At 35.8% G+C, this 24,341-nt stretch overlaps 1 protein-coding gene across 2 annotated transcripts in view; it reads left to right on the top strand.

Moving 5' to 3' along the window:
* The window catches only part of HNF4G (hepatocyte nuclear factor 4 gamma), a 136,621-nt gene that overhangs the window by 100,734 nt on the left and 11,546 nt on the right, over positions 1 to 24,341 (top strand). The window contains exons 1-6 of one of the 2 annotated variants that reach the window (XM_040487559.1): positions 6,570 to 6,761; positions 9,670 to 9,841; positions 15,581 to 15,675; positions 18,510 to 18,616; positions 20,172 to 20,327; positions 23,322 to 23,409. In XM_040487559.1, the coding sequence (XP_040343493.1) occupies positions 6,626 to 6,761; positions 9,670 to 9,841; positions 15,581 to 15,675; positions 18,510 to 18,616; positions 20,172 to 20,327; positions 23,322 to 23,409 (754 nt within the window). In that variant the 5' untranslated portion in view covers positions 6,570 to 6,625. Of the gene's footprint in view, positions 1 to 6,569; positions 6,762 to 9,669; positions 9,842 to 15,580; positions 15,676 to 18,509; positions 18,617 to 20,171; positions 20,328 to 23,321; positions 23,410 to 24,341 lie in introns of those variants that run through there. The other variant, XM_040487560.1, reaches the window with a different exon arrangement.

The following is a 24,341-nucleotide window of genomic DNA, read 5'->3' as shown; positions in this document are numbered from 1 at the left end:
ATCACATGAGTTCAAGCCCTGCATTGGGTTCTGTGCTGACAGCTCAGAGCCTGGAGCCTGCTTTGGATTCTGTCTCCCTCTCTCTCTCTCTCTGCCCTTCCCCTGCTCATGTTCTGTCTCTCTCTCACTCTCAAAAATAAATAAAACATTTTTTAAAAAGCAACAGAAATTGAGCCATGGATACTTAAAGAGAGATTTATAAAAATATGTAAACAAAATCTATAGAAGTTCAGTTTAAATTTTAAAATTTTTTGGCAATTTTAAGATAGAAGTGTGCTTCAAAAATAATAATAATAGGCATTTTTAAATGTTGGGAGTGGCTTTGATTAAATGAGTTATTTGGCTCTGCCGCTCATTGCATGGTCGTCAGCTAGATCTAAGAAGAAAGAAAAAAAACAAGGCCAAAAAAGACAAAAAGCTTTTGTTTATATAAAAATGGTATATAATCTGGACTTTAAGAGAGGATTTATGAAGCTCTTTGAAAACAGAATCCCATCATTACAGTCAATTCCAAACTTCTTTATTTGCATGTCGGTGATAACAGCTTGCTTTGAAGATTCAAATGTCTATTTTGTTTGTTTTAATTTTTTAACGCTTGTTTTTTGTCACTAAAGTAGAGAGAAGACACAAAATTTCTATTTCAAAAGAGCAATCACAGGTCAAGACAGTGGCAGCAAGGAAAATAATGATTTTTTTTAATGAAGTGATTTTTGAGATGTGAAAAGTAGCTTAATAAGTCATTTTCCTGGGCAGATCCTCCATTTAATAATGGTGTCCTTCCATTGAAAACCACACTGAGCTGATGTGGATGGTTATTCACATTTGTGATCGCATTTGTGTAATCTTCCTACTTGAAAAGGTGGAATATGGAAACAAGAGGGACTACTAATGTGCTTTGGGGATTAATATAGTATTTTTGGTAATGAAAAGTAACCTCAAAGAAATATGATCACAGAGCAAATTTTATTAACTCTGACTTTAAAATAAACTGTTTTAATATTGATATTAACATCCCAAATTATTCTCATGAAGATTGTTTTATGGAATGTAAACTAGAACAGAGGCGAATCAAAATCAAAATCATTTTCATGAAAATTCTTTTATGAAAATAACCTTGATTTTTATTAACTGTGTTCTAGTTTAAATCATGCTATGAAGGGATGATTAAATCAAATATGAAGTATAGAACAATTTAACAGGCTTAATAGTCTTCCAGATAAGATAGAAATGTTTCTACTAGTATCTTGAGTCAATAGTGAATTGAGTTGATGTCTTCTTCTTCTTTTTTTTAATATGAAATTTATTGTCAAACTGGTTTCCATATAATACCCAGTGCTCATCCCAACAGGTGCCCTCCTCAATGCCTATCACCCATCCACCCCTCCCTCCCACCCCCCATCAACCCTCAGTTTATTCTCAGTTTTTAAGAGTCTTTTATGATTTGGCTCCCTCCCTCTCTCTCTTTTTTTTTTTTCCTTCCCCTGCCCCATGGTCTTCTGTTAAGTTTCTCAGGATCCACATAAGAGTGAAAACATATGGTATCTGTCTTTCTCTGTGTGACTTATTTCACTTAGCATAACACACCTTTAAACGCCCTGTAGTTTTCATCTCGTTATGTTGCTCTAAAGAAATTTAAATACCATATTTCATATGTCAGTTTAGAAAACCATTGCTAAGAGAGAAACCTTTCTCAAGAACATTAGTTGTGCTTTTTAAAATCGACCTTTTAGCTACAAGTAATATTCTCTTTCCATCTGGGGTATTTGCCTTGACTAGGACTAAGAAGGTCCATCTTTGCCTACAAACCATGATATCGCACTAAAGAACAGTAACATTTTGCTCAGCTTATAGAACGTTACTACAAAGTGACCTCTGTTAAGAGAGATTTTCAGTAGGTCATAGTTTACCATATATATTTATATTTTTAGGCCTAGATTAAGTTAATATATTTCTACTTTAGAAAATGTATGCTACTTACTCTAAATTACTGCCTTAGGAATTAGCATGAATATTTGATGTTTTCCCCAATTAAACCTTTAGAAGTAAGCTTGAAAGTACTCATAAATTTATGCTGAATATAGGGTTACTAAACCCATTTATGTAGGATAATTGTTTCTATGCCATCTAGACATAAAATTAATATAGTTTTTTAATAACGATTTAAGCTTTTAATCTAATGTAGCCTTAATGAATGTTACCCATAAGAAGGGCTTGGGGAAACAAGAATGAAAGACTCCCTGTATGATGTCCATTTGTCTTTTTCCTGAAAATAAATGAATTTTAATGTGAAAATACACAAATACCATAACTGTTTTATGTATCTAAAGTTTATACAATTAAATTATGTTTTATTTTGTTCAATTATGCCATGGATGTGTTTCCAAATATCACATTTACTGAATTATGAAAATTCCACAATCACTATTGAGTGGAAAACACAAAAAATACTAAAGAATGTGATACTTGCTTAGATTGTGATGCATAGTTAAAAGTCTAAAAGTAACCATGACTAAATGTTTCTCTGTGACACTCTTCTTTTTCTTTTTTTTTCTTTTCTTTCTCATCCATCTGATTGTCCTTCCCTATTCTTCTTAAGCAAATAAAAATATTCTGAATTTAGCCTAATTAATTTTAGAAGTAGAGAAAAGGGATTGGTCATAAGGAGGAATAGAAATTACTTAACAAGTTATCTCATGTTAAAGTCAATACGACAAAAACTTTAATCTCCATTTAGCCAACTCCCTGAGTGAACTCAGGTTTTCAACTTCCTTTGTGGGACACACTAATTAGTTTCTAGGATGGGCTAACTTCCTTAAGTAGTAGACACTTTTTTGTTTGCTTTAATAGCATTGTTTTATCTTACATTTTTCTAATTGCTAATAAGGTTGATCTTTTTCCCATAATGTAGTTTAGATTTTTTTCATAAATCTGTTTTATTTTATTTTACTAAGAACACTTAACATGAGATCTACTCTTTTAACAAATTGTTAAGTGTACAATGTTATTGACAGTCGCAATGTTGTACAGCAGATTATCTATAGTTTATTCATCTTGCTTAGCTGGAATTTTATACTCTTTTATTATCAACTCCCCATTTCTCCCTTCCCTGGTCCCTGGCAACCACCATTCATTTTTTTAAATCTATGAGTTTGGGGCGCCTGGGTGGCGCGGTCAGTTAAGCGTCCGACTTCAGCCAGGTCACGATCTCGTGGTCCGTGAGTTCGAGCCCCGCGTCGGGCTCTGGGCTGATGGCTCAGAGCCTGGAGCCTGTTTCCGATTCTGTGTCTCCCTCTCTCTCTGCCCCTCCCCCGTTCATGCTCTGTCTCTCCCTGTCCCAAAAATAAATAAACGTTGAAAAAAAATTAAAAAAAAATAAATAAAAAAAAATAAATCTATGAGTTTGACTCTAGATTTCTTATATTAGTGTAATCATGTAGTCCTGCCTTTCTGTGACTGGTTTATTTTACCTAGCATAATGTTCTTAAGGTGTATCCTTGGTGTAGTATGCATCAATACTTTTTTATTCCTTTTTGAGGCTGAATGGTATTTTATTGTATAGCATACTTTCTTTATCCATCCATCCAGTAATGGACATTTCTATTGTCTCCACCTTGGCTGTTGTGAAGAGTGTTGCAATGTTCCCTGACCATCTCACCAACTATATATAGTTATCAAAGGTCAACTGTATTTGTTACATAGCATGGTTATATCATTTATGCTTATTATTTCATCATGCTTTAGTTAAACATTGCATAATCTGATGAAACGTGAGTATTAAAAAGAGATTTTTTTCCCCAATAAAAACCTAGGGAAATACTTTGGAAGTGGATAAAAGCAAGTTGATTAAAACATATAAAATATTTTGAAAAAGTATAAAATTCTAAAAGGCTTCTGCACTTAGTGTTTACATATAGCTTTGACTTTTTTCCTCCATTAAGACAAAAACTAGACATAAAAGACAGTGTATGAGATTTATACAAACAAAAAATTAATAAAGAATCACAAGCAGTGGGTTCTTATTCAGACAAAAACTCTTGGTTTTCCAACAAAACACTAGCAATTTAGGGGAGCTTGGGTGGCTCAGTCAGTTAAGTGTACAAGTCTTGATTTTGGCTCAGGTCATGATCTTATGACCTCACATTATCTCCACTGACAGCTCACAGCCTGCTTAGGATTCTTTCTCTCTGCCCCTCCCCTGTTCGCACGCTCTTTCTCTCTCTCTGAAAATAAATAAACATTTTAAAAATGTAAAAATGTGGGGCGCCTGGGTGGCACAGTCGGTTAAGCGTCCGACTTCAGCCAGGTCACGATCTCGCGGTCCGTGAGTTCGAGCCCCGCGTCGGGCTCTGGGCTGATGGCTCAGAGCCTGGACCCTGTTTCTGATTCTGTGTCTCCCTCTCTCTCTGCCCCTCCCCCGTTCATGCTCTGTCTCTCTCTGTCCCCAAAAAATAAATAAACGTTAAAAAAAATTAAAAAAAAATGTAAAAATGTGTTGAAAAGAGCAATTTACATATTCAAGTCAAATATGCTATTAAGTATGGATACCCATTTTCACAATTCTGTTTTAATTATTTTATTTGCCATCCAGTTACCAATCCTCGCATTGAAGAAAAGAAGACTTCTGTACTTTGTGATTTCTTTGAGAATAACACAAAAAAAGCAAACAAAAAAAAAAAACCTAAAGAGAGTCTGTCCTTTACTAGACTGAGGCTGACTGGACTCTGTGGGTGTTTCCACATCTGAATATCATTAGGAAGACAAACTGCCCATTTGAGGAGATATGCTTGCTATTTGAATCTGCTATATTTTCTGGAAATTCTCAAGTTTTTACTCTATAAAATGAAGAAAATGATTTACAATAACATGGATGAGAAACAGGTTTCATCTTGAAAGCTAGCTCTGATTAATTGCTAGTGACTACTTGAGGATCTGTGCTGAGATGAATGTGTAGCTCCTTTCCCCTTTGAGGAAATAGCACTGATCCAATAGCGACGGCACCCCTAGGCACAAGATGGAGTAGAACAATAAATTATGATAGTATTGTTTTCCTGAGCTGTAGTCACATTTCTTTTAGTGATTTGAATCTTATATATGAATAACTCTCTCCCTTTTTCTTTTCTTCTTTTCCTTCTGTCGGTACACTTTCATGGGTGACATTCCTCATCGTTGTTTAGTTACTACATAGATGGGAAAGATGGTGGGCTATGCACAGTTCACTGCTTTGGTTGAGACAGAAAACATGTCTGTGTTACTTCACCACAAGTGGGAACTGCCTCATGAGAATGAAAACCACGGGATTCGCTTGCTGTCCACTTCTCCAAAAACTGAATAACTACCAATAGCTCTTACTAAAGAGACTCAGTCACTTAAATGTATCCCTCAGATATCATCCTCACAATTAAGAGTGCTACAGAATATGAAGGCAAGTAGACAATTCCAGTGATTGCTGTTCGATTTAATGAATTTGGTTGCTAACGTGACTCTGTTGTTTTCATCAACAAATGCTTCACATAGTTTCGAGTTTAAGAGGCCAGCCTTCCCAGAGGAAAAGATAATAATTTTTAAGATGCAATATTCACAAGGTTTATTGTATTAAGAAATTGAATAAGAAATACTACTTTGCAGGAATCTTTAACAAATGTAGGAAATGAGATTCTGTGTTTATAATGTAAATGTGGCTGGAATTCTTTCTTGGAAGATAAAATCAATAGACGTATTCTCAGAAGTAAAATATAATCATTGGCTAGGATCTTCTAAATGTTCCCTGAATTCTAAATGCTCCTTGTCACATGTGCTTGCAAAAGTTATAGTGTGCCATGTGGATGCTAGATATTAGAAGGTGGATGATGGGAATGTGTAGACGCACATGTTAAGGATAGGTTTATTTCCGTGTAAGGCTTAGAATGTAATAGCTGTCAGAAGTCAGAAGAAATGATACCTTAATCATGTAGCTCTTAGTCACAGAATGCCCACAATATACTAGCAACTTTACTAGTGCTGTCCTTGGGCAGTTTACAAACATTCAAAGGACACAGATTCATAAGTAGATAGTTAAGGAGGATATGTTAAACCATATTAGGGTAATGCCCAGGCTGCTACTGAGCATATCATAAATCCCTGTCACTTCAAATTACAACATAAACACAGTTAGCTCTATTGTACAGTAAAAAAATTTGAAATTAAGAGCTTATGTTAAGTGTTAACTTATAGTCTTGACACAGTAAAGTCCCATCTTTTAGAATCCGTGGTATGTGATTTCAGCCCCTTACCTGGGATAAATCCTGTTATAAATTGTTGAAGACTGAGAGATTCTCTTTTCTATTTTTAACTACTTAATGACATCATTTATTGTCTACTGGGAATCAATTTAGGAAATCATGTTAGTCCACTAAGCACTTCAGATAAGGTGATTCCACGAAGCATTCCAAGATTATCACAAGGAATTGCTTTCGTGTGCCATAAAAGAGAAAGAAATGAGCAGAATATGGCCTGCTGAGGAGTTTACAGTTTTACAGCTCCTCCCACGGCAGCGCATAAGTCACTCAGTTACAGTTAACTTTGGATTATCACTCACAGATTGAAAGCCCAACAGCCATCACACACGCTGGCCTGTGGCGCCACTTGTATGTGTGTTCCTAAGTCAATGATGAGGGTATCGGAACCAATACTGGACATGGATATGGCAAATTACAGTGAAGTTTTGGACCCAACGTATACAACCTTGGAGTTTGAAACTATGCAGATTCTATATAATTCAAACGGTGAGTTCTCATCTGCTTGTAGATATAGAGAAAAGTAGGTATAACAGGAGGGTTAAAAGTGAGCTACCGCTCAGGAGGTAGCTCTGAGTTTTATTGCTGAAGAATTCGGAGCTTGTTTTTTAAGACCACAGATCTGAGCTTTTGCATTTCATCACAAAATTTAAATTAAGAATGCTATGGCTATTTTATGTGGAGGCTTTTAAAGAGTCAAGCTATGTGTAATAAAGTGACCTCAGAATTCTGTCATGGGCCTGTCAGAGTAAAAAGAACAGTTTCAGCATTACTTTATTTACTGTAAATCACAGCAGTAGGTAATATTGGCAGATTGGCTGTGAAGTACATTTTCTATGCAGTATTTAAAATGACATACGGAAGGCGGGAGGCTTTACTGGCTGCCTCCCCCTGTCATTTCAGTTCTCAGTGACTACTGATGAGAAACTACATTTAAAATGACTATCAAGTTTTAACACAGAACACAATATGAAAGGAAATAAAGGCTTATATTATAACCTTACTACTTGACAGGCTAATGTTTAGCCTCACAGAGCCCTTGGTATTTATCTACTGTAACATTTTAACTTTAAAGAAGGCATGAATTGTCTAGAGTTCGCGGATTTGAATAATAAATACAACAGTTTACTGTTGACTTTGTATTTAGACTTTAACTCAAGTAAGAGTCTTGTCCAAGATTAGCTGTAATTGTTAGAACTACTAAAATCCGGTGATTATGTATACTTTGAAAGGGGTGTGTGTGTGTGTGTGTGTGTGTGTGTGTGTGTGTGTGTACTTCAGGATTGAGAATGTATCTTGTACTCAGGATATGGTAATGTTCTGCTATGCTCCTCAAGTTTACAACTGCTATTCTTGCTATATTTAAATAAACAATAGTTTATTAGTGGGAAATTTTTTTTTAAACCACCAGAAAAGGAATTCTGAAATTTTAGTACAAAGAGAATTAAAAAGAACATGTAATCTTAGGTTCAAATCTTAGGAAGTCACTATTTTTCTTCCTTATGTTTAGATTTGATTAGAGACATTTAATAATGGGTTTGTCAGATTAATCATGTTTTTTTTTAAAAGACTATAGATTACTAAATAGTAAGGGCAGGTTTACCCTAAATATTTAACACTACTGACTTTTCCAAGTGTTGTCTATGTTGTTTATTTTAGAATAATGTTGTTAACAATATATTAAGTATAGCATTAAACTGGAAACAAGAGTTGAATTTTTTCCTACTTCCCAAAGCTTCCTAGAATATAATCAATCCTGATACTTCTAGCTGCCATATTCCTAATGTCTCTTTTATTTATGTTACCAAAAGAAAAGTTCCTAGATTTAAACTCTGTAATGTCACATGATTAACCCTTAAACCTATTCCCATTGAGGTTTTTCTTAACTTGGTGAAATTATATATGGTAATGTCTTTCTACTCAAAAGTATCAGTAAGTAGAATATATGTATTTTCACAGAATATAATCGGATGTCACAACCTTTAATTTTACCTTTTGTTATATTCAAAATATAATGAGCTGTTACTATGTTGATATTTTCATACAATTTTATGTTGGTTTATTTAAGAAATACTTAAATGAAAACACTTATGTGGAGGTTTTTAAGTCTTTTCCTTCAAAACTATGCATTAAATGTTCACTTTACACCAGACACAGTTCTGAGAGCTGGAAGACGGGGGTGTGTGCCTACAACAGATCTGCATTCTCTAACATCATGAAGTTTATATTCTGTAGTTAAAGAGGGACGATAAATGAACAGACCCATACGTAATATAGTTTTAAAAAATGAAGCAGCTATTTAAAAAAATAAGCATGGTTCTAGATTCTGCTTGAAGGGCAGATTAGAGCTAACTCTTTTAGATGGGTGTTCAGAGACTATTTCACAGAAAAGTGTGAGATTGGAGCAGCTCACAGACATCCTTGGGGAAGAACGTTTCTGGGCGGCAGAAGGAACAGCAAATGTAAAGACTGAGATGGGAACAGACTTCAAGGGAGTAAAAAAGGCAACATTGTTGGAGAGCAGCGAACAGGATGAAAAGTAGTACCAAGTAATGGGATCAGAGAGGTAGGAGGGGGCTTTACCATGCAGGGCTTTACATGATGTATAAACTTTATTCTGTTTCTGAGGGTTGGGTGCAGAAGGCTAATAGGAGGCAAATTTCTCATTCCAAGAGCACTTTCGGGTAATAAACAGTAGAGGAGGGAGCAAGGGTGGAAATAGAAAAATTAGATAAGAGGCTATTATTGCAGTAATCCAAGTGAAGGATGATAGTCGATCGCTTACGACTTGCCTTGGTGAAAGGCCGAAAAGTCGTGGATTTGATATGTGTTCCAAACACGGACTTACTATTAGATTGGATACGAACAATGAAGGAGAGAATCCAATGAAGACTACCATGTCATTGATCCCAAGTACTGGGTACCATTAACTGACATAAGGAAGACTGAAAAAGAACAAGTTCAGGGGAAAAATAAAGAGTTCTCTTTTTGATACATTAATTTGCAATTCCTATTAAACTTCAAAGTGAAGTTGTTAAGTAGGTATTTGGGCATTTCAGACTGATACTCACAGAAGGCATCAAGGCTAGAGATAAAATCTGGGGATTTTTCATCATACACATATTTGACATCATGTGACTGGATGAGCTTTCCTTGGGAAAGAGTATATTTGGGGGGACTGAGACCTCTGGTATCCCAAAGCTTAATGTTCAGAAATATGAGAAGGGAAACTGGAATGGAGACTGGCAGAAGGGGTCAGCAGTTAAAAGGACACCCCTGGTGCACTCCAAGAAGCCAAGGAATGGACTATTTTGAGCCTGTGAATCATTAGTAGGGTAATTTAAACAAAGAAATACTTAGTATTAACTTGAAGGCTACTCTGCTTTTTCTTCAACAGAGAGCTCTGCTCCAGAGACAACAAGTATGAATACCACAGACAATGGTGTCAACTGTCTATGTGCTATATGTGGGGACAGAGCGACAGGAAAGCATTATGGAGCATCAAGCTGTGATGGGTGCAAGGGCTTCTTCAGACGCAGCATACGCAAGAGTCACGTTTATTCCTGCAGGTACTTGAGATGCTCCCTTTAAGAAAGTTATCTTTAGAGGCGTTTCAAAATGGTGTGCAAGAAGTAAGGAAAGCAGATGAGTCCTTTCATATTTCTGTAACTCTACAAACAAAATCTGTAAGCTACATTAAGAGTAATATGTGGGGGCACCTGAGTGGCTCAGTTGTTAAGCTCCTGACTCTTGATTTCACCGTCATAATCTCATGGTTCATGAATTCCAGCCCTGCATTGGGATCTCTGCTGTCAGCACAGAGCCAGCCTCAGATCCTCTGTCTCCCTCTCTCTGCCCCTCCCCCATTCATGCACGTGCATGCTCCCATGCTCTCTCTCTCCCACAAAAATAAATGAACATTTAAAAAAAAAAAAGAATCCTTGGGGCGCCTGGGTGACTCAGTTGGTTAAGCGTCCGACTTCGGCTCAGGTCATGATCTCGTGGTCCATGAGTTCCAGCTCCGTGTCAGGCTCTGTGCTGACAGCTCGAAGCCTGGAGCCTGCTTCGGATTCTGCGTCTCCCTCTCTCTCTGCCCCTCCCCTGCTCCTACTCTGTCTCTCTCTCTTTCTGTCTCAAAATAAACAAAACATTAAAAAAAAATTTTTTTTTAAGAATTCATTAAGAGGATATGTGGGTGCCTATGCAGGATGCATTACTACAGCGTGGATCTTTTTTATGAAACATTTTAGACACAAATGTATTAAAAAAACCCACATACTTACCACCCAACCTAGATCAATATAGTTGAAGCATCTAGTGAACCCACCTCCCCTATCACTTTCTCTTTCTCTCCTCTCTCCCAGAGGTGACTACTGTCTGAAATTTGGTGTTTGGCTTTTCTTTGTGTTTCTTTATTGTTTTACCACATGTTCACGTACCAATAGACATATTTAAATCTATATTTAAATGGATTCCCAATCTGTGTATTTTTCTGCGTAATAATTTTATTTTCAACATCTCACAGCCTGAGTCTTTTAAAACAAAATTACAAAAGTGCAGATGATTTTGGTAGTTTGTTGATGTCAGTGAATGAAATTAAATTTTCAGTCCCAAAATTTTAAATATATTTGTCATGCCACAATTTTGCCATTGAATTTAATGTTTTGTCTAAAACATATTTAACTACTGTGTATGTCACATATTTCTAGTAGGCCTTTAAAAAAATAATATCTAGTTAACATCATAGTACAAGTTAGGGTTAGATGTTCCACCTTGAGTGTTCCGAATGACAGTTCTTTTTTTTTTTAGTGTTTATTATTTATTCTTGAGAGAGAAAGAGGGAGCACAAACTGGGGAGGGGTGGCGAGAGAGAAAGGGAGACACAGACTCTGAAGCAAGCTCCAGGCTCTGAGCTGTCAGCACAGAGCCTAATGTGGGGCTCAAACTCACAAACTGTGAGGTCATGACCTGGGCTGACGTCGGCCGTGGTTAACCCACTAAGCCATGCATGCACCCCAAGAATGACAGTTCTTGAGTGCAGATTAGGTCTCTTAAATGTGAACTATTAAAGAATGGCTGATGGTAAGAGAAAAATATCAATGCTTGCTCTGTTGATGAAAAGCTTGTATAGAAAAGCTATGTTACTTTAGGAAAAATTAGACCTTTAGGAAAAAATTAACTCTCTCACAATATGGTGCAACCTGATTTCTAGGGATCTGGAAAAAGTTAATAACTCTCTGAATAGCCAACTAGTATCCTCCCGTAATTTTTCCAGGAGGGCTTAAAGTTGGTTTCAAAAATGTGAATACCCTACTTTAAAATCTTCTTGATAAACAAAAATGTATACATAGTTAGATGACTCTTGCTTTTATATATTTAAAACTCTAGAGGTAAAAAGTAGACCAAGTAAATTTCCTTCGTTAAAATGTTTTTCTCTGATTACATTAAATATTGAGTGCTTTTACAAAATTAACAGCTAAAATAAATACAAAATTACACATATTGTAATCAAAATTACAATATATTTTGAGTCATGTGTTCTGTTAAAGGTGTAATACGTACATATGAAAAATGGTGTGATCCAACAGACTTGTAGGAATCAAAGAACATCAGCACCACGGGCTTCCAAGACTCCCTCCCTTATTGGACGGGAAAAGTGAGAAAGGAGTGTTCCCGTAGCAACTTTTGGAATTTAAAAAAATATTCCCACCACATATAGAGTTTAACTCCTCACACCTTCCCAACATGAGTATTGCTGCCAACTTAGCCTTCTTTACATATTTTGGCATTAAGCAAATGCTATGATTTTCCATTTGGAAAATAGTTATTATTATAATGATGAAAGTGTAGGACCATGAAGGTTTCTTAAGCTCAGATTTTGCTGGTCTCAAATTTATCCATTTCCTCAGATGTGAAAATTTCATTTCCACTCTTAACTCTTCCTTACATTAAAGTTGGGCTTTCCCTCCCAAAGCACTTTGTTTTTGTTTTGTTTTGTATATATATATGGGTGTGTGTGTATATAAATGTTTATTTATTTTGAGAGAGAGAGAGTGTGTGAACGAGGGAGGGGCAGAGACAGAAAAACAGAATCTGAAGCAGGATCCAGGCTCTGAGCTGTCAGCACAGAGCCCAACGCGGGGCTCATGCTTACAAACTGCAAGATCATGACCTGAGCCGAAGTCAGAGGCTTAACTGACTGAGCCACCCAGGCACCCCTGTTTTGTTTTGTTTTTTAATTAGGCTCCACGTCCAGCATGGAGCCCAATATGGGCTTGAACTCACAACACTGAGGTCAAGACTTGAGGTAGATCAAGAATCAGATGCTTAACCGACTGAACCATTCAGGCACTCCCCTCCCAAAGCACTTTAAATTACTGTTTCAATACTTCTCACATTATGGTTGTTTTGGTTTTTTTTTTTTTTTTAATTTTTTGTTTTGTTTTATTACGGCTGTTTGCAAATTTGTATGTATACTCTGTTAGACTCTAGTTTCCCTGAATAGAGGAGACAGGTAATATTCCTTTTTTTAAACTCTCTACACCAGAATCTTGTACAGGTGTTTAATAAAAATGTTTATTCAATTTTTTCACTAATGTTAATTGGGTGTGTTTTCCTCTTGTATTTATTGCTAATCCAGTTCCCTCTCCTGAAGCCTCCTCAGCCATGCATTCCCAAGTTAACAATTCTTTTCTTCTCACTCTGAAAATATCTCTCTTCTGACTCAATTCATTTATAGTAGGCTTTATATTCATTCGGTTTAAAGTAGCTACCCATCATTTTCAGAAGCAATATCTTCTTTTATTGATCACAAAATAGTTCTTTTATTCCCATCATTAATAATCAGCCACAAATAATCAGTAATATATCAATACATGTGGGCAATTTTATGATAGAATTTTGTTATTATTTTATCATTTTGTTATTATTAGAAAACATTATTATCTTACTATATGATTGATATTTGCCCCAAAGCCTTAAAAATACCTTCTCACAACAACTTTTTACTGCAGCTCCTTCCTATTGGACAACTGTAAATTAATTTGGGAATGTTAAATAATATCCCCAAGTCCTACCAAGAGCGAATGGTGGGTGCACATGGGTGGTTCAGTCGGTTGAGCGTCCGACTCTTGGTTCAGCTCAGGTCATGATCTCACTGTTTGTGAGTTCGAGCCCTGGGTCGGTCTCTATGCTGACAGCACAGAGCCTGCTTGGGATTCTCTCTCCCTCTTTCTCTGTTCCTCTTCCACTCACTATCTCTGTCTCTCTCTCAAAATAAATAAATAAACATAAAGAAAAAAAAAGAGAGTGAATGATGGACCTGAGAATCAAGCTCACATCTAATTCCAGAGACTGTATTTTTCTCTTTTTTCAAGTGTACAACACAGTTTTGAGTATGTTCCCAGAGTTGTGTAACCATCACTTCAACCAACTTAGAACACTTTTTGTCACCATGCAAAGAGACAATATACCCTTCAGCAGTCACACACACCCCCCCCCCCATTTCCCTAACTCCCTCCTCTCCAATGATAGGCAACTACTAATCCACTTTCTATTCGTATAGATTTGCCTTTTCTGGACATTTGATATAAATTAAATTACAGACACACCTCACTGTATTGTGCTACACAGATATTGTGTTTTTTACAAATGGAAGGTTTGTGGCAACCCTGTGTTGAGTAAGTCTGTTGGCACCATTTTCCCAACTTTGTGTCTGTGTGTCGCATTTGGGTAATTCTTCACAATATTTCAAACTTTTTCATGATTATTACATTTGTTATGGTGATCAGTGATTACAACTCATTCAAAGTTCAGATAATGCTTAGCAGTGTTTATCAATAAAGTATTTTTTTTTAGGTTTATTTATTTGAGAGGAAGAGAGAGTGCGAGTGGGAGAAGGGCAGAGAGAGAGGGAAAGAGAGAGTCCCAAGCAGGCTTCACACTGTCAGTGCAGAGCCTGATGCGGGGCTCAATCTCACGGATCATGAGATCACAACCTTGGCTGAAATCAAGAGTCAGTCGCCTAACCGACTGAGCCACCAAGGCGCCTCAGCAATAAAGTATTGTTAATTAAGGTACTACATCGCTATTTTAGACAAGGCTGTGGCACACTTTACAGACTACAGTATAGTGTAAACATAACTCTTATATGCACTGGGAAAGCAAGAAATTTCATTTGACTCACTTTATTATGATACTTGCTTTATTGTGGTGGTATGAAACAGTAGTCTGTCTCAGGTATGCCTGGATATAATATGTAGCCTTTGTGTCTGACTTCTTTCTCTTAGCATAGTGTTTTCAAAGTTCATCTGTGTTGTAACATACATCAGTCTTCCATTCCTGTTTATTGCCAAACAATAATAGGTATCGTGTCTGTGTATCACATTTTATTGATCTGTTCATCGGCTGATGGGCATTTGGTCTGTCCCTGCACTTTGGCTATTATGAATAATGGTGGTGTGGACATTTATGTACAAGTTTTTGTGTGAACATATGCTTTCATTCTTTTGTGTATATACCCAGAAGTGTAATTGCTGGGTCATAGAGTAACTCTAACGTTTAACTTTTCTCAAAAAACTACCCAACTTTCTTCCCAAACAGCTCCATCATTTTATATTACAAAAAGCAATGTATTAAAAAAAAAAAAAGCGAAGTATGAGGGCTCCAGTTTTCCCCACATCTTCATCAACACTTGTTATTGTCTGTTTTTTCGTTTTTTTCCCCCTGATTATAGCCATTTTAGTGAGTGTGAGGTAGTACCCAATTATACAGAGACTACGCTCAATGCTGTGCCTCTGGTTATGTAACTGAGCAGTTAGAGCAATTTCAATTGCATGTGAGGCACATTTAAAATTAATAGGAAAATATTTAAAGAGAGCAAAGCATGAAAGGAGCAGAGGAATGAAGTCCTGATATATTCTCCATTACACTGAAACCATTTAGTAATAAGCAATTAGAATTCACATGTCAAAGATTTTTAAACCAGATTTGGCTTTCATGACTCATGATTGAAGTGGTAATGTATACTGGGGAGAAGTGAGATATCATTCGGTTTTATTTTACTGTAAAGACTGCATGAGAGGTGAGGCCTTTATTTCCACATTTTATTGATCTGTTCATCAGCTGATGGGCATTTCCATGCACATGCTGATCACTGACTGGAAATGTCGCAGGTAATTGTTCTTATACATTCTTCCTTTTGGGCCACACTTGACCATACTTATTCAAGTTTTATTTATCTGTTTATTTGTGTGTTTTTTGAATAAATAAATAGTTGCAAGCTAATCTTTCTTTGTTTGATGTTATAGGTTCAGTCGGCAATGTGTTGTTGACAAGGACAAAAGGAATCAATGTAGATATTGTCGATTAAGAAAGTGTTTTAGAGCAGGAATGAAAAAAGAAGGTAATAATATATAGTATAATAATGACAATTATTTAAGCAAAAGTGTTAAAAAATATACATCTTCATTTAATCACAATAACCTTTTCACCTGTGTTCTGAATTGCCTAAATGAAGAATCTATAATTCCTTGAGTGTAAGAATTTACCCAAGAACACTGACACCTAGTCTCTGATGACTGTCTGATTCTAGAAACTATTATCTCTATTACTGTCTTATCCCTGGAAACAAAATTATCATCTAAATAATATTCCAATACCACGTTCCAAAGATAATGTCAAAATTGATTAATAGGTTGAAGTTACAAATGTATTTTTAAACACATATTTATTGTCAATAGCAACTGAATATATTCATTTCATCAACGTTGACTAAACATGAGCTTTTTGCTCATTCATTTGTTTATTTAAGAAATATTTATTGAGCACTTCTTTCTAAAAATTGTTCATGGCATTAAGGCTGCAGCGGTGAACATAACAGAAAAAAAGAGTCCTTCCTCTCAGGGAGCTTACATTCTATTGAGGAACAGAGACAATGGAGTAGATACTCTATTTTAGTGTGCATTAATTGCATTTCAAACATAGTAAATAATCTGATTATACTATCCTACATTCTAAATATGGTTATTTATTTTTTATGTTTATTTATTTATTTCGAGAAGAGAGAGACAGCGAGAGCAAGCACAAATGGGGGAGTGGCAGAGGGAGAGGGAAAGAGAGAGAATCCCCAAGCAGCCTCCCTTAGCACAGAGCCCGACATGGGTCTTGAACTCACCAACTGTGAGATAGACTTGAGCAGAGATCAAGAGTCCAGTGCTTAACCGACTGAGCCACGCAGGCATGCCCCCTAAATATGGTTAATTCAGAAACAAATCTGGGGGATTTGTTGGGATGAGCCTCTGCAAGATTTTGTGCTTATTCAGTTTTGTCACAGGCTTATGCCTATCATAGACAAAGAAATATTTTTCAGAACTATTTTACAAACCATAAAAATTAAATCAGGTTAATACACTACAGAAGTATACCTATCTTGAACATAACTCATTTTTCCTTTGTCACAATATTTTAAAGAGACAAAAAATTCCATTAGTTTCATTCAGACTGCTAATCTCAAAAAAAAAAAAGGCAAAATAAAGTGTATAGAACTAAGGGAGAAGCACTTTGTCATTACAAAATGACTTATCTCTAATGGCATATTCAGTAGTTTATGGGATTAATTATATACTCTGTCAGTCAACTTCACCTATTTCTACATGAACCCCAGCATTACTCCTACAAAAGTATAAGCAAGTCTCCATCCTGTATTTCCTTTAAGAGTGTACAGGTTTTGAAATAAAATTACTTTCAAAAATAGTTAAATCATGTCTTCTATTGCTCATAGAATAATGCCTTGTTGTTTTTTTTTTTTCCTAAATAGACTAGGAAGTAGCTTTTGGGTTTCAAAATAGATATATTTCTCTTATTTACAGTAATAGCATAATATCAAAGTTAGTTAGATGGAAACATATATAAACATGGTTTTATGTCAAAAATGATAGCAGTAAGAAGATTACAAATGTTCAGAATTTCTTTTGGCATGTTTCCAAGGGTTGATCATGTAAATGAAATTCATAAAATCATAGCTTACATTTTAATTTTTTATCTCCACATATGCATTTCCACATGAGTCAGTCTGGGCTACAAATCAATGACAATTTCTGTGGGAGAAAAAAAGGAGTAAGCTACCAGTAAATATGATTTTAAAATAAAATATTAATGATTCACTCCAACTTAAACACTGCTCACTCTTAAAGGCAAAAGTCCAGTATTATTCTCTTCCAAATTAATGAGTTGGTGGTTAATAGTACGTTTGGGTAGATAGTAGATTTTGGCATAGGAACTGATGAATCTCTTTAGTATTAAGGAGAATAATTGCATAAAAAATTCTGATAGTTTAATGTCTTAGCTCTCCAGCAATACAGAGTAGCATATTGATCTAAAAAGATTTAAGGACTATAGGCCTTGTTTTTGTTCTTTTTGGTTAACAGAAGATAAATTTATCTCCTAAGTTTTAAACACTAACTTTGATATTTGACTTGTATTTTTCTTTGTATGACACGTATACAAGGTAATACTCCCTTGTTCACTCTTGCTTATGTTTAAAATGTAGTTTTCAATAAGGAATTTGGCTCTCTCTTAGAAGCTTTTTGTATAATACTTAAGAAGTCTTCATCTTTCCAAAATGCTGATGTTCAAAACCTCATTCTTCTCGGGAGAGACCCCTTGCTGCAATTTTTGCTTTATTAATGTTAGTAAACTGTCCCAAGAACATGGTTTCACAAGAGATTATAAGACTGCAAGCTTAAATTCACCTTCACTAAATAAATTTAATTTCCATTTTGGCTAGTGTTTAAGGGAAAAAAAAATGAATATGAAGTTTCAAAATCTATGACTCATATCTTCTAACAGTGGATACACTCTCTGACTTGGTCAATCTTATGGCGATACTCTTCATCTACTTATCTTATGGTTTTATTAACTTTGAGAGAATGGAAAGTCATCCTGTTATACAGCGTGGCTGAACTGGCTGACCCAACACTTTGTGACACGCATGCAACCATGAAGTTTCAAAAGGCAGTATTTTATGAGCTCTATTGACAGGCCTGGCTTTCTACTTTTTTAAAAGCAGTACAGAATGAAACATATTTTCAGTCATACTTCCCCTCTGTCTTAACCCCTTCCCCGGTCTTTAAGAAATATCCATTTTTACTTTTTATTACTATTTTTTAATCTTTAAACTTATGTCCTGACGCGGACTGAAGAGAACTGACCAGTGAATACTGTGATTTTCTTCCCTAGCTGTGCAAAATGAACGTGATCGAATAAGCACCAGAAGGAGCACATTTGATGGCAGCAACATCCCCTCCATTAACACACTGGCACAGGCAGAAATTCGGTCTCGCCAGGTATGCAATGCACACCGGTACTCAATCCTGTTTAAAAGAATCAAATGTCTGTTTAGGCATAATTGTAAAATAATCTACGTTCCTTTACATGTGCTCACTACTTAAATCAGTTGCAGTTTTACTTTGAAAGTATTAGGTGGACTGTTGACTTAATTTTGACTTTCCCTGGACAACTTCCTGTTTTTAAACAGAAAAAAAACAAAAACCGAAATGCATTTCAGTGCACTATTGTTTAATAAAAGTTAGCTTATGAGGTTGATTTAAAATTCTGAATGAGGAGCACAGTGTTCTGGGGGCACTGTCTTGTTTCACTGATTAAATCTGTAAAATTGGTTACTATGGCTTTTTGGGAGTTTGGTTGAGACCTATCATCAGAGCTTGCTTCCTTGAAAATGGTTTCTGGACTCCAGAACTCATCTTGGCATCAGCTTTGGAAACAAGTATTTAAGAGAAGAGCCAGAATTCAGAAGCCAATGGAGGAAGAGTTTATTATTTTAAACTTCTAGAATGAGAATATCAGTTCCAAAGTTTAAAAAATGTCTGTCATTAGTTATATACATAAAAATAAATCGTTTAAAATTAAGATGAAGAAACCTTTTGAAGACAGTTTATTTTGGCATTGCCGCATTAGAAAAGTTAATGGTATTTTTCTATTGTAAAGCAAATTATGAAATAGCTAACTATTAATCAGGTCCTATAACGAGTCAGTGCAACTACTTTCGTTTTTAATAGCATGAGAGTAGTATGATGAGGCTAACATCACCATTATCATCAGTATTTGAAGATTACTTGATAGTCGTATAGAGCATTTATGAAATGGTTTAAAGGGAAGCTGTGAGGAAATAAACATACACATAGAAAGACATGTATACCACGCAGACACATATTCAAAAATTAAGTTTATAAGGACTTTTAGAAAGAGACTTTCTTTAGTAGAAAAGCATTTGGAAGCCACTTATATTTTATATAGTTCAAAATTATATATAGTTTGAAAACTTTTTCATTCCATGTTAAGCTTTTCAATGTTGCTGAGTCAAAAGGTGGTTTCTTAGTTTTATGTTGATGGGCTTTTATTTACTGCAGTTTTGGCTTGTCATCTAAATCTTTTCTCCTCAGTTTGGTAAACTGTATCCACTGGAAAAGTTTTCTTCGGATATTTTTAAAAGTTAAAGGTGGGCTTTCTTAGTGGAAATATCATTTTTTAATTAAAAATAAAATCGCAGAGTGTATTTCAGGTGAATACTGCATATCTTCCTGTATAGTCATTTTGAATTAGGAAACTCCCTGAAAGTTGAGTAACTTATTTTATGGGTTTGCCAGTAAAAGAAGGTAGTGCTCCCAGAGCCATGGTACTGTGCAGTGAATGTTTTCAATTTAACTTGTACTGCTTGGTATTTTTTTTTCTCAATTTTAAAATGTTTCATATATTTCAAGATACTGTGGCAATGATAGTGTCCACTTCAAAGGTGTTTACTTATTGGAATCATAGAAAAAAGAGAAATGGTACTCAGGTGTTATTTGAAATGATAAATTAATGTAATCTTCTTAATGCCAGATCTCAATCTCAAGCCCTGGAGCAAGCACTGACATAAATGTTAAGAAAATTGCAAGTATCAGTGATGTCTGCGAATCTATGAAGCAGCAGCTCTTAGTCTTGGTGGAATGGGCTAAATATATCCCCGCCTTCTGTGAGTTACCGCTGGATGACCAGGTATAAGTTAAAGATTTTACGAATGCTTTCAGAAATGATTTTTGAACTTTGCCCAGTTTATGTGTTTTTTAAATTATATTTAAAATAGGTTTACCAGAGTTGACAAGTTAAATTATCTTGTGAGGGAAAGATTGGCTTTCTTGTCCAGTCACCTTGTTCTATTAAGAGGCACAACTGTTTAACTTCTGTGTTAGGGGTCTTGCAAATTTATTAATTGGGTGAAGTTGAGGAAGACACTGATCTTCCCTCTTGGAGTTGAAAAAGCTTAAGTGAAGAAGAAAAACAGGATAGCAAGTAACTGCCATTGTGAGACAAATGTCTGGGAGGGAAAAGGTATACTCTCGTGTCTTGGTGTATCTTGGAAGGCGCCATATAAAATTCCATGGAAATACCAGGCCACTCCTAGACAGAAACCTCACAGGTTGTGTTGGTGTCTTGGTAGGAACTCTATGCAATTAACATAAAATTTTGCCTTTCATGTTGTCAATTCTATCCTAGCATTTACTGTATAAAAATATGGGTTCGGCAAAAACATCTCTAGAATCATGCTCTGAAGTCTACAGATTTCAATAGTATTTCAGACACAACAAACTTTTCCTAATACATATATTTTGGTATTTTGTCATATATACATTAAGACATTTTAATGAATAGTTAAGAATTTTAATTTCCTAGTCTGTGAAAATGAGATTATTAGCTTCAGATTCATTTTTAATGCCTCCATTTAAATAGTTTATAATATTTTGTAGATGCATATAATTTGAAAATTTTTAATTCCCCACACTGAGTAAACCATGATATGTATTATGCCCAGTGTATAGTTTTACACCCTCTGGCCATGTTCTTTATCACTGATATACAAAAACAAACAATTAAAGGGAAAGGTGCATATTGATTGTTTAAAAATCAGAGAAGGGCAAAATATTTATACAACCAGAACAAAAAGTGATCATAGGAAGTCAGAAGTTATATTTCTAGGACAGGTGAAATCCTGGTGACCAAAAGATAAAAAAATAAAAAAGTACTATGAATTCTGAAATCATTCTTAAAATGTTCTGTAACTGCCTTCCTGGTATGAGTCATGGTTATTGACATGTCATAAAGATAGCTAAGCTCAGAAGGTTATTTCAGACTGAATAATGCTAAATTGCTAAAACATACGTGTCTCACCCCAAGCCATATAAGTAGGTTACGTTATTTATCAGTTTTATATTTTTATTATCACTCCTCTTTAAAAGTTGCTGACTTATGTGTGAAGGCAATGATTTAAAAATTGGAAAATTAAAATCTAGTAACCTGTCAAAAATGGTTTTTATTTGCTAAATGACGCTTGAATACTAACAATATAACAATACTAGCCTCGGACGGGCAAATGTCCAGTGTGGTTAAGGCATTAGAGAAGTAGCTTTCAGTTGCATTAAATATTACATTATTTTATTGAATCCCCTCAGGACCTCTGACATAAATGTTATTATCTCCACTTAACAATTTTTAAAACTGATCCTAGATCAGTTAAATTCACTCAGAAAATTCATCAAACGAATATTTATTGGGACTACAGTTCCATTTTAGGTTCTGTGACGATCTGGCAGTAAAAATACAGACTCATCATGATTCTCATAAAGTCTGCACTCTATTTGGGAGAGACAGACAATAAAAAAGATACAGATTATGAGTAAGTTAATTCTAGGTGGGGATAAGTTCTATAAAATGGAATGGGGTGAGTTGTAGAATGACTGTGTTGGAATGGCAAGACATACTTTAAATTGGGGATCAGTGACTTTTCCTGAGACCTGAATGACAAGGGACCAAACATACCAACATCTGAGGACAAGACATTCCAGGGATAGGAACAGCATGTTCAAAGGCTCTGAGGCAAGTTGAAATAATGAGTGCAGAGAAAAGAGAACAAGAGAACAAGGGATATCATAAGCTGAGATCAGAGAAGGCGGGGGGAAGGAGCGGGGGAGGACAAACCATTGTGCTGTTACCTGGGAGGCCATTGTTAACGACTTTGGGTTTTATTGTAAAGGCAATTAGAAACCAGTGAGGAGTTTTCAGGAGAGGGATGATAGTGACTATTGTTTCACAAAAGTTATCTGGGAAGCTCTGTCAAGAAGGATTTAGGATGGAGGAACCAGAAGGGAAGCAAGAATCAACTTATTAGCTCTGTGGAGCGCATTGTGGCAGGCAAGATGAAGAATGGCAAAGGCTCGGGCTGGGGTGGTAGCTATGGAGAAGCAGTACCCGGATTTGCTGTACAACTAGAAAGGAATCAAAACGGGCTTTGGATTCTGACGTGAACAAGCCTTTTGGATGAGCAGACCAGTTAGTAAGATGATGAAGATATTGGAGAAACATTACTTTGATGTTTTATATTTGGAATGCTTCTTAGTCTTCCTAGAGGTGATGGCAAGTAGTTGAGCATATGCATAAAGTTCAGTTGAAAGCTTAGTGCAATTAGCTTCAGTCTACAAAGTGTCAGCAATGAGGTTATCCATCCTCTTCTTAGTTTGCCACAAGTCCTTGCTTTGCTTTTGTTTATTCAGCCTATTATGTGTAATAACAGAGTGTTTTTTACATATGTTTTCTTATTTGGTCCTCATGACTACCTTTGAGATTTTTATCACTACCTCCATTTGACAGATGAAAACAATTGAGTCCCAAACATACTGGTTAACTTATCTAAGATTCAACAGGTACGACCAGGCAGCATTTGAACTCTGTTTGATTCTATTTCACTCCAGATCTATTTTGTTTGTTTGTATTAACTTCTAAGCTTTAGAATTATAAAAAGTAAAACTCTATGGACATGCTGAAATAGAAAAATAGAAGGCTTAATGATGGCAAGCATCTATGAATATTATAGTTATTAAAACCAAAAAAAAAAAGGTCCCAGGCTTAAAGAGCACTGAATTAATCAGATACATATTATACCATCTTTTAATCATTATATTTTATAATTAATTGTTAAACTTGAAATTTTTCATTAAGGTGGCACTGTTGAGAGCTCACGCAGGGGAACATTTACTGCTTGGAGCGACAAAGAGATCCATGGTGTATAAAGATATTTTGCTTTTGGGTAAGTTTTTTTTTTTTTAATTTAAGAAGAAATTATGCATGCTTCATCTTTACACAGGATCTATTCTGTATGTAGCAAGCATTCAAGACACTGTCAAATGGTACTCTCATTTCACAAATTGGATTTAATTAATTGTATCCTCATTCAAGACCCTATGTTTCCTTGACTTCATTGCAGCGAAGTTCAGAGGGCATTGAGATGTTTCGGGTGCATTAACATTTAAAAATAAGAGTTGGAGAGGGGCACCTGGTTGGGTCAGTTGGTAAGCATCTGACTTTGGCTCAGGTCATGATCATGTGGTCTGAGAGTTCAAGCCCCACATCGGGCTCTGTGCTGACAGCTCAGAGCCTGGAGCCGGCTTCAGATTTTGTGTCTCCCTCTCTCTCTTCCCCTTCCTCTCTCACACTTTGACTCTCTCTCTCATAAATAAACATGAAAATTTTTTAAAAATATAAGTTGGAGATGGTGGTCAAAAGGTACAAACTTCCTTGGGGTGCCTGGGTGGCTCAGTCAGTTAAGCGTCCGACTTCAGCTCAGGTCACGATCTCGCGGTCCATGAGTTCGAGCCCCGCGTTGGGCTCTGGGCTGATGGCTCAGAGCTTGGAGCCTGCAGCCTGCTTCTGATTCTGTGTCTTCCTCTCTCTCTGCCCCTCCCCTGTTCATGCTCTGTCTCTCTCTGTCTCAAAAATAAATAAAACATTAAAAAAAAAATTAAAAATATAAAAGGTACAAACTTCCAGTTACAAGTCAAATAAATACTATGGATATGATGTACAACATGATGACTAGAGCTAACACTTGCAGTATAATATGTGTGGACATTGTTAAGAGTATAAATTCTAAGCATTTTCATTACAAGGGGATTTTTTTCCTTCTGTTTTCGTTGTATCCATGAGAAGATGGACATTAATTGAACCTACCATGGTAATCAT

This window comes from Herpailurus yagouaroundi, unplaced genomic scaffold (assembly GCF_014898765.1).
Source record: "Herpailurus yagouaroundi ecotype Mexico unplaced genomic scaffold, PumYag 165, whole genome shotgun sequence".
In the NCBI taxonomy this organism is placed as follows: Eukaryota; Metazoa; Chordata; class Mammalia; order Carnivora; family Felidae; genus Herpailurus; species Herpailurus yagouaroundi.
The sequence above is the reverse complement of the archived record's forward strand: the minus strand, read 5'-3'. Positions and strand labels throughout refer to the sequence as shown.